Raw genomic sequence first — 12,018 nt, forward strand, 5'->3', positions numbered from 1 at the left:
AATTAAGCTTCAGTGCCCTAGGAAAGCAGATCAATGTTTTGGGTTGATCATCAAAATAATTACCTTTCCTCTGACGTAAATTCCAATTTGTCCACAATCTAACTTTCAAACATTTACAGGTAGAAAATCCCTATGTGTACCACAATCCACATGGCTAAGCCTCCGACAAAGATTCGGTTTTGGTGACTCGTCTATTGATGGGGAAATTATTCTGTGTTGCTGTGCTTTATTTTGAAATTATTACTTATTTGTCTTAATAGTATCCTGTTGGGAGCATGAGAGGTACAAAATCCAATGCATATTTTTAAGTTGATCTAGGGAGAAAAGCAACCAGAATAAAAAAAAAGAATGTTGCCTTTTGTTCAAAAATGTTTGATAAAAAGACACTGTGACTTAATTATAATTCAATTGCAATTGGGTTTGGATGAGTAAGATATAGAAATAATATACTACTTTCATAGACATATCACTGAAGTATGTTCTATGTGAAATTAACACGTGTAGCTTCCTGTTTTCACAGAACACTTGGGTTTACATATTTTCATTTTCCTTGAGGATTAATGATTAACAGAATTTTAGAATCAAAATAATTGCAGACTGTTATTTTATTTTATTTTATTTTTATTTATTAATTAATTCATTTTTTGGAGGAGGATATATATAAACAAATAGATGAACTAATGAGTGAGCACTCCAAGTAGAAAAAAATGCCCTATTTGCAGGGACAGCTACTTATCAATAGGGAAATATATAAATAAAAATGAAAAAAAAATCCAATTAAAACCAGAAAGATGAAACTTTATGTGGAGGATGAGTTTAGAGTTGACAAATCCTTAAGCAACCAGATACCATTTGCCCTGCCACAGTGATAAGTTATCAGTAATTTCTTACAGCAAAGAAACATCCCAGTGTGTGCATAGAGAGACTATTGATCCCAGCAGGAAGTGGGCCAGCCTCTCCTCTCACCTTACTTTTACAGGTGCCTGTTGACTTATTTGTTCACCTAACATTGACATCTTGATATCTCTGTAAAAAGAAGTTTTTGTCAGATTGAAAAATACCCTCCCTTGTCATTGAGAGGACTGGGAAAAATTGTGACTCAAATAAAGGTGTAACATGAAGGGTTGTGTTTTTTTTATAATTGGTTTGTGTCCCAATTAAAAGTAAAGATGTTTGCCTTAGTGTGTGTGTGAATGTGTACATTTACATGATAAGATTACATTACAATATTTTATTTGTAAGTTGAAAAAAAAAGTATTTCGAAATTATCAGTTTTCTATTTATTTTCTATTTATTAATACTAGATCTTAGATTAGAAAAGGGATTTTTTACAACTATCGGTGGATTATCAACTTATTGGAAGCCAAAAGTAATATTTTTGAGAATGATGCAGAGGGCCCCATGGCACCATATTTTCAAGTCTTTTTCACTTAATAGCAGTCTCACCCCTGTTAGATAGCATGACATGCTAGCCCAGTTTGATGTCAAGATGCTCTGTTGTCTAAGCTTGATGCAATGAAGAAAATAAATGAAATATTGCTATAAGGAAGAAGTGGAAAGAGGCATTGCAAATGAAGTATTTTTCTTGTCAATAAAATGCAGAAATGAGAAAATACAGTATACTGAATAATAAAAACAAAATAACGCCAAACTGTTAGCAGTTGTTTTTTGGACTGATACAAGAAAATGTCTAAAAATGGTTTAAGAGAGAGTAATAAGTATCTTGCTTTACAGGTGTACCCATCCCCCTCAACCCTCCACAGCCTCATCTTGCACTAGAGCACAAGTGTCAATAAGGACTGTTTTTTTGACACGTGTGCATGATGTACACGTACCTTGTACAACTACGGTGGTCTGTGTCATTTATTAGCACCTCTGTTGAATGAATTGGGTGACTTCCAAAAAGCCTTTGACTAAGTGCAGCGACAGCTGTGTTGTCTTATTTGTGTATGGACGACCCAGTCTGTGTTCTCAGGTCAAAGGTCACTGACCTTGATGGAAAGAGAACATAAAGGAAGAGATCAACGGAAAATCAATCTGGTCAGCTGTGTTAATCTTACAAAAGCTATTGGTACGTCGGACACATTTCGGAGGTTGTGCTAAGAATGTAATTATGAACTCTACTCAGTCAGTGGGCAAACATGATCTGAAAGGCCTAGACAGAAGCGCTTTGTGGCTCTTGCAATTTCATTTTAATTACAACAATAACATTGCGCGTAGGGAGAATAGAAAGGTGGTTCCTCATTAAATGTGTACAAAGGCACTGAGTGTACCAGTTACTACTCAAACACTACCAGTGGGGTGATGGAGATTGTATGTCTTTTCTTTGGCTGGAACCTTCTTGTTTTTATTTAACCTGGTGCTATAATGGTGTCCACAAAGGGGTCAAATTGCCAGGTGTAACAGATAAAAACATGTTTAATAATTTTATTATGAGGGAATGTTGAACTTTCCCCCGTTGAGGAGGTAAAAGAACAAAAAGGGGCATGAGAATTTGAAAGTTTCTGCTGAAAGGCTGTTGGCCAGACCATTCTTAAAAAACATCTTTAATGCAGGTGTGAAATTCTAATGAATGACTGGGTATTATTTAGGAAGAAAGGGAAATTGTCCCCTTATTAAACTAATGTTCTTTGATTATGTTAGATGTGATGATTTGTTTATGTACAGAATCAGAGAGGTTGCAACGGAAATGAAAAATACACAGTAATCTTTGTGCAGCCTCATAAAAGGGAATAAAGAGAAATAACTTGCACTATTTTTTTACCTCCCCTGGCAAAGGTCCTTTGAAAAAGCAAAGGTATACGTGACCAGTCAATTACTTGAAGATTGTGTGAGTTCTTACAACACAAAATTTTAAAGAAATTTTCAAAGCTGTTTTTATCACCTTGTATACATTTTATGTAACCTTTTACAGAAGATCACGCATTTCCTAAATCATTTAGCAGAGTAAGTGATGACATAAGAGCCATGTTTGAAATATGATTTTTCACTTTATGGCAGTCCATGGTTCGTACGACCTTTGAAGTATCACTTCCGTGATCACCTCTCACACATAAATTTTTCGATATGAATTTTATGTTAAGGATGTTTGGTGTAATAAACATCAAATCTGTCAGTGGAGTCAAATTATTTCAATTTCTAAACAGGTTCCACCCACTCTTCTACCTATTTTCCCATGCTAATTATCCTCAAATAGATATTTGGTGAAGACATTCCCAAAGGTCCTTGTTTGCTGGAAAGGAGAGAAGTTCTTTGTGGTCGGAAAATGTGGTTTAACTTTCCCACCCAGACCATTTCCCCTACCACAATAGATTTTCAGAGCAAGGTCCAGTCTGAAAATGTTTATACCCCATTGAAAGTTTTAATTACTCGTGGTTGTGGCCAGTTTGGGGTAAAGGGGAGGTTTTAAGAAAATCTGGTAATCATTATTCTTCATGGTTTAGGTTACCGAGCTGCAAAGATTAGGATATATCACGTCTGCTTTGATTAAAAACTAAATCTCATATAGTTTAATGTAGGTTTTAAATGCAAATTTAAAAAAGAAGTCTGTTAACACTATTTATATTTCTTACGATTATATATATATATATATATATATATATATATTTTTTTTTTTTTTCAATTCTCTGTCCTTCCTTTTGTAACTTTTACATATTTTCACATCAGTGATTTATGATGCAAGAAAGACTTGCTGCACACCAGGGTTTTATTTTCAAATGTTAATGTACTTTATTACGAAATAAAGGAAAATCATTGTTGATTAAAACATTTGATAATATATGTGTCTGAAGCAGTTGGGTAGACAGCACATATTCGCATTAACTTAAAGTAGGTGAGAAAATAACAATTTACAGAATCTGATATTTTAGATTTTTTTCATCCGGAGGCATTTGAACTATTCAGAAAACATTGATCACATTAATGTACTTGGGCCCTTTGGCTTCCTGGCTATTAATAACCTGAATAACCGCTGTCCCACACCCTGTCAAAATTATTACTACCAAGTGGTCAAAAGTGTGAAAAGAAATAATAACCTTTGTAATTTGGCTCAAGTACAATATAAGAGGGTCCTTATCTTGCAGAATATCTGGGTCTTACTTTATTTTATTTTATTTTATTTTATTTTATTTTATTTTATTGAGTTTATGTCTGAATTTATGATGATGATGACGATGATGGTGTGCCTTTTATGAATTTTTTACTTGAATGAGTTTTACCTTTCTTTTTTTTTTATTAGTTTTGATTTTTTCTTTTTTTTTTGCTTCGTTTTTGAAAAAAAAAAATGAAAAATGGAAAATCATGCATATAATTCACAATTTTCAAAATTTTCTCAGCTTCTACTGTGAAATACTTGTAAGTGTTTCAAGTGTACCATTATCTAATGAGTCTAGAATGAAGAAAATTCACTGAATAGTTTAATAATTTACAAAAATAACAGTTAATGAACTTGTGTATAATTTGAATATTTTCAATCAATTTTCTGCTATACTTGTGAATGAATGAATCTGTTTATAAAGAGGACTCTTTTCAAGGGTGTAATGTGTATTCAGCTGAAGTCCATCTGCAGTAGCAATATCAGTAACTTTTGGCCTATTGATGAATCTGTTTGTTTTGAATGCTGTTAAAATATTTACAGTAGTGAAAAAAGAGAGAAAGAGTATAATAGCTTATTGATTATCTTGATACAAAATAAATTTTCTTTTTGTCAAAAAAAAAAAAAAAAAAAATATATATATATATATATATATATATATATATATATATATATATATATATATATATATATATATATATATATATATAAATAAAGAAAAAAGGCTGAAATGGGATCCGAATGGAACTAAATATTAACATATCCAAGAAGAGAAGTGTTTTTTCAAATAAAATCTCAGTGTATCAAGACTGTTTTCCCCCAATCAGTTATCCTAAAAATATGAATCAAGCTTCCTGACTTTAAAAAATGAAAAAAATGTTCAGATATTCACCTGGGATGGGGGGAGGTTAAATTAGATTAATTTACTCTATCACATTCTTTGAACAATACATAAAATTCATGTCATGACGTCTTCTGCTGTCAGTGAGCCTTATGCTTACAAGCCACACTTACATCTATTCAGTCAGTCAGGAATATAACCTGCAAACGTCTTGCTACCATGGTGGGAATATTTTTTCAATTTGCGATGTTTTCATATCCTGAAAAAATCCCATCGCTACCAGACCTCTGCATGTGTGCAAACAGAAGGTCATTCTCAGTTCTGTTTCTTCAAATGCTCAATAAAAATAGTCAAATCATGAACAAATACCATTTGTTTTTCTAATTGGCCAGCACCTGCAAGGGGCCATCAGACTTTATGATATTTCTGCACCAATTGTCAAAAACTTCAAAGTCAGCAGTTATGACTTTGGTCATATTTTACCATTCAGCTTGTCAAAGCAAAGAAAGCGCTCTCAGATACACTTTTATGGAAATCAGATACTCCTGTATGCCCAAAATGAGTCTCTGGTCACTGGTTGGAGCTTTTTCCTTTTCACTATAATGGTTCGTTAAAATTTAGGAGCTTTCACCAGTGAAGCAGCCAATCATTTGTGGGCCATTAGTGGGGCTTCTGGCTATTACTGCTAACTTGATGTTTGAGATAGTACAAGATGACCAGATCAGTTGTTGAAAATGAAATGAGTTATTTTTTGCTTTCATGTTAAAATTCTCAGATCCAGCTGTTGATGTAGAAGGTATGATGTTTTTTTTGGGGGGGAAGGGGATGGCAGATATTTGAACAGATGAGAGGGAGGTTGAAGGAACAGCCATATGCATTTCAACCGCTTTAAACCCAAATTTTTTGATCCAGTGAAGACTAAGAAAGAACGGGTGACAAAAAATTAAATAAAATAAATAAATAAATAAATAAATAAATAAATAAGAAATTTTGTGTTCCCACATTTTGCCACTCTTTCTCCAGGTATTCCTTATGCTTACAAAATATTTCCATGTATCCTTGCGCTGTTACATAGTTATAACTTTACTCTTTTTTGTTTAATAATTCCATATTTATTAAAGAAATTTTGCTTCGTTTTCTTTTTTATGTGATATATGTATCTGTGTATATTTGGCACTCGGGATCAATTTCTATTTAGCTTCATCCACAAGTGTGATGGTTGCAATGGTTGTCAGTGCACAATCTATAAATTTAGTCCACAGATTTGTAAGGTGTGAACAGCAAATTAATCCAAAACAGAATTTTTTACTCACCTTCTGTGATCTGTTGTAGGTGAAAAGTTACAAAATCAAGCAGTATTTGAGCTTTACTCATTGTTATGTGGTAATATAAAAAAAGATAATAGCTACATGTATTTCTCTCTAAAAAAGTAGCTAATTAAAAAAAATAAAAATGAAGAGAGTTGCAAACTGAAAGTATTCCTAAGAGAGATGAAAAATGGATCTCAAGTCACTGTACACACAGTAAGGTGACGCTTGGACCTAAATAAAGAAGGACAAGTAACGCGGAGAAAGATCAAAGGATAATCGGCTTAGCGCGAGCTCTTCGCGAAACGATGTGCGTTCGGATCACGTGACCTCCCTACAGGTAGCGAGCATATCGCGGCTGTTGATGACTTTTTGTGTCATTTGGACAGGTAGCTGGTTATAACGCGAGGCAAACGTTCGGGTGGATGAGTCAAGAAACTTATAGAGATAAAATGTAAGTACAATTTATTTTGCTATTTTGAATGCTATATGAGAATTAGGTATGTTTGTTCATGGAGGAATTCAAAATGCCCAATATGGTGAAGGCAATCGTGTTTGTTGCCGTAAAATGAGTGTTTAAAATTGTACAACTGTAGTGAAGAATACTTGTCTTTAGCTATGATCCGATAGGAAAATATTTCTAGTCTCGAAATTTTACCTCTGTGTAAAGAATTAGCCTTAGATGCGGCATTAATGTAACCTCAAATCGTGTTTTGAATTAAAATGACGCAATTCCTCTCCGATTCATTCGACTCGCCGACATCGTTTTAGGTCTGGTATTTTTTACGTACAGTTTATTTAAAGGTGGCATCAACACCGCTGTGTACTATATGTATAGGTTTATGTTACTTGCTTAAGGGAGTCCGAATTATGGAATGATAATTAACATTTTTAACTCTTAATATGGGCTCTCGTTGCAACATGGCACCACACGTGCAATTGTGACACACAAAAACGCACCTGTGATCCTTTTAATATCCTTTTATCAAAGTTGACATTAACACTGCTCTGAAGTATATATATATTTACACATTACCGGCTACAGTCAGCTCCGGTCTGAGAATGATAATTATTATTTTTTTAACTCTCAATATGGGCTATCATTGCAATATGGCACCACACATGCAATTGTGACACACAAAAACGCACCTGTGATCCTTTTAATATCTTTTTTATCAAAGTTGACATTAACACTGCTCTAAAGTATATATATATTTACACATTACCGGCTCCAGTCAGCTTCGATCTGAGAATGATAATTATTATTTTTTTAACTCTCAATATGGGCTGTCATTGCAATATGGCACCACCCATGCAATTGCGACATACAAAAACGCACCTGTGGGCCTTTTAATATCCTTTTATCAAAGTTGACATTAACACTTCTCTGAAGTATATATGTATATTCACATGACCGGCTAAAGTCTGCTCCAGTTTGAGAATGATAATTAATAGTTTTTCATTTTTAAATTGGATTCCCTAAACAGAATAAAGACGACTGACAAACACCCTCATTGGTCTTATAGTGAAAGTGTATATGTGGACATGTACACATGCAAAGTTCATGATTATATTTACTTGGGTAATGGTCATAGAAGTAGATCTTGATCACATTTGTGATAAGAGTCTCACCTCTGTAATTGCCTTGCTACATTGCATTATCTTGTTATCAGGTGCTTGAAATCTTTGAAATAATCCTGAGACATGCCTTTGGATAACACCTAGCTGGCTTTATCAAATCATCAAAGGGCCTGACGGTTTAGTTACCTGGCTGATAATGATCTAGAAAATCCATACCTAACAAGGGAAGTAAATTTAACTAGAGGGAAAATCTACCTGACAGGTAGAATCTTGAGATGCATTTGATAAGGCTTACCTGTGGCTCAAATGTCCAAGTAGAAGTAAAAAGGCAAATGTCATTTATAGTAGTTTGTGATAAAAACATTCTTATTCTCTTCCAGATTCTCTCCACAAGATGCCGGAAAGTTAAAATTGGACAATGCACCATTGCCCAAGAGGAGACGCATTAATTAAACATTTGGACAATAATTCACATAGGTCAATAAGAAATTAGTTTATACCTTTTATAAATAAGTTAATACTACTCGTGATACAAATAGGAAAGAACTCCAACAAAAACTTTCACAAAAAGAGACAAGACAAGAAAACTGCACATGTATTGTATATTCATCATCACTAGCTTTGTAACAAGCATTTTTAATGTTTACTTTTTTAATAATAAATATTGGAATGTACTCAAGTTGTTTTATATTTGCTATCTTATAATGAAAAAAAAATAAAATGTAAAAAACATGGATTATTTGTTTAGACAGTTTTTTCTTGCTTGATTGAAATTGCATATTCAATTACCTCAGAATACACTAACTACAGGTTTAAAAAATCTGATCCTGATAAAATTCATACATTTGACTTTGACCTTCTTACAGTGATATGCGTCTTATTTGTCAATTTTTTTATTTTTATAATATAATAAGTTGTGTAAAAAAAAAAGGAAGTGAAAAGAAATAAAAAGAAGATTTTTATTGTCAAATATAGGCATTTTTTATTACCATAAGATCAGTATTGGTGAAATTAATCTCATATTGTAAACGGGTAACTTTTAATGAAAAATAAAACGAAATATAAATGAAAGATAGTTGCTGACTGAAAAACCAAATATTATAAATACTTATAGTAAGTTCTTGAATTATGACTGCTTTTCAGTTACTGAAAACAGAAAGCCATATTTTGGTACCTGGTGTATTATTTTCTACCAAACTAATACAACAAATCTGACTTTTAAATAACTAATTAAAATTAATGTAAACCTAGATGAAATTTCTAATTAAGATCTTAATTGCTAAGTGAAAAAACCCAAATGTTATAAATGCACAAGATCATACTGTCTGTTTGTTGAAAATCTAGGTAATAATTCAAGCTGTAATTCTACTCTTCCTTTTGAGAGACTTTCTCAATCCTTTTTCTTTCGTAGATGCAGACACAGATTCTTGGTACTTGGTACTTTTCTTTAAGCTGTCTGCGAAATGAGTGGCCCCTAATGGTAATATATAATTTCACAAACATGCTAAAAAGGTCCATTTTTAATTTGTCTGATTCACCAGCAGTCAGTTCTTGTGTAAATTTGATTGATCTTCCGGGGTGTCACAGCTACTGGTACATGTAGGAATGAGATTTCCGGTCGTTGGGTGCGTATTTCTGTCCTGTCAGAGACTACCTCACGGGCAGAAAAAGACAGCAGGTATTGAAGACAAACTTCACACCCCGTTTTTATGAGGTAACGGGGAAAATGCCGAAAACCCCTCAATAAATTTCCACGTGTTGACAAAAACCTGTGTGCTCGCAACTGCAAGATGGCGGCAATGCTGTATCATAGCAACCACGAGGGACTGCGAGAATTTGCGTTATCAATGCAGAGAAACAATAGAAATGCACTGAAGCACAGCGCGCGCTACCTTGATAATAAGCTGTTCAGACGCCCGTGGAGCTATCAAAACAGATTATGTGAGACAATAGGCGAATGTTTACCCGAACGCACATAGCTTCAAAGGAAGATGCCGCGTTACTTGTCCTTCTCTAGTTAGTCCAAGGGTGACGTGAGGGTTTTACAGTTTAAGAATGTTCAAGTTAATTTTAGTAAAAAAAATCATTTTTAAAGTGGCTTGGACCTTACAATACATTCTATAGCTCTAAATACACAACTAAAACTACAGTAACAAGTAAAAAAATAAAAGACATAATATATTATTCATTAAAGATAGGATTTACAAAACAACTGTTAACTGCCAAATTAGCATCCCATTGAGAATTGGCTTTTATTTTTAAACAACTTTCTTTTTGCTTTCAGAAAAAATCTGAAGTGAAGAGCAAGTTTAAGGCATCAGTGACTTCAAAACCATACCAGAAGAAAGACATTCCACAAATGAAATCTCACTCAGAGTGATGACAGCATGCTTAGTAAAGATACACTTTTATAAGTCTGTCTTTGCTGGAAAGAACGTACCAGAAGAAAGTTACTTAATTTCATACTACACCTGGAAGAAAAGATTGTGCAAAGAGCTAAACCAAGAGTTTTCAAAAGCAGATGCCTTTATATTTGATTGATTGTATTTTTGTAATACCTTTTGAAAACTGTTTTTACTTTTACAGAATTAGTTCTCATAAGCAATTTTAAAGTTTAATGGCTGCAAGCAGCTTATCTAATGCCATGGAATGAATTTATTTATTAAAGCTTATATACAAAAGATGTTTATTTTTACTGTGAAGAATAGTTTGTCAAAAGTTTTTTTTTTATTTCTGTAGCTTCCTTAAGTTTATAACATAAACACAATAAATAATGTTTAAAAATGAATGCAGCAGAATGCAGCCATACCAAGGCCTTGGGAGGAGGAAAGGATGAATCCCTACTTTTGGTTTATGGCTTCATAAGATCATCATTTGATGACTTCTATATAAGGCTTCATTCACATGCAATGTCTATTTTCTAAATTCTATTTTCTATTCGCGGTATGTCTTATGATCACGGTCTGTGCCCTGAATATCCCGCAGCATAATTACTAGCGCGAGCCAGTTACTATAAGAATAGAAAATAGATTTTTAGAAAATAGACATTCCATGTGAATGAAGCCTTATATAGAAGTCATCAAAGCCTAATACTCTTTTCACCAAATTTCACAGATTCTGAAGTAGTCAAATGTTGGTCTTCACTTTATTACTCTCAGTGAACCTGCAGTTTACTAGTATATTAACCTATTATTTCTTGCTGTAATAAAGTTGGTCAAATTGTTGTCCACCTCTTTTACATTTTTGAGCGAAATTCAATCTTAGTGACTTATTCTAGTTTAAAAGAAATCAGAATTTTTTCCATCTTTAGGTTAAGACTGACTCTTGAATTTAGTCCTTTTATGAGTCGGGTCCTGATAATTACTCACTAACTAAATGCCATCTCTACAAACAATTAAAGTACTGACACTTGATGTGTGCATAGAACTGTTACCTAAGCTTAAACCTGTGATAGAAAATAGATAGTGGCAGAGTCTTTTTATTGTGGATAGTTTTAGTTCCATGTGTCACCAGTGTGGCATGTGCAGAGGAAGTCGGGCTGGACTGACATGCAATTGCCTTGTTAGAGCCAAGTTTTTCAAAGTTGTCAAAATTAGCTGATGATGCCACTTGGACATGCAGTAATTAAGCATTTTGACTGAAGAGTGCTTAGAAAAAGGAAAATATCAAATGCTGGATAATCTTATTGACATTTCTTATTGATTTAGCTATAGTTCACATGTCAAAGCTATGAAAAAAAAATTGGTTTGCATGTGTTCATTTTACTACTTTAGTGTGATTTTTTGGGCATTTTTTAAATTATAGCAATAATTTTATGAGAAATGTTGTTTACAGTTTTGTATTTGATGACAGAAAATAAAAAAAAAGATTAATTTTTAACTAATATCCCGTTTTCATGAATAAAAATTTTAGGCTTTCAAATTAGAGCATATCTCTTTCAGGTTTTACTGGCATGTTTTTGTGTCATTTTATAAACCTGTGTTGTTGCATTATTGTTTTGATATAAAGACAAACGCACACAGATTAACGTTAAGTTAAAATTTATTAAAGGAAGATTTTCCATTTTACTGGGGTATACCCATTTTGATTTTAAAAATTCGAAACAAATTGTAAAAATGCAATTCGCCAAATGGGTGGGGGGGAGGGATATATTAAATCGGATATTTAAATACAAGGGGAAAAATATTTAATAATTA

General features: G+C 33.1%; 1 protein-coding gene across 8 annotated transcripts in view; it reads left to right on the forward strand.

Moving 5' to 3' along the window:
- LOC106159588 (WD repeat-containing protein 89) overlaps positions 1 to 11,769 on the forward strand; it is a 28,507-nt gene extending 16,738 nt beyond the window's left edge. For all 8 annotated transcript variants that reach the window (XM_024076250.2, XM_087011195.1, XM_024076246.2 and 5 more), the window contains one exon: positions 10,107 to 11,769. In XM_024076250.2, coding sequence (XP_023932018.2) covers positions 10,107 to 10,202 — 96 coding nt within the window. In that variant the 3' untranslated portion in view covers positions 10,203 to 11,769. The remainder of the gene's footprint in view (positions 1 to 10,106) is intronic.
- Positions 11,770 to 12,018: the final 249 nt, after the last annotated feature.

This window comes from Lingula anatina, chromosome 4 (assembly GCF_051362555.1).
Source record: "Lingula anatina isolate TDL-2025a chromosome 4, LinAna3.0, whole genome shotgun sequence".
In the NCBI taxonomy this organism is placed as follows: domain Eukaryota; kingdom Metazoa; phylum Brachiopoda; class Lingulata; order Lingulida; family Lingulidae; genus Lingula; species Lingula anatina.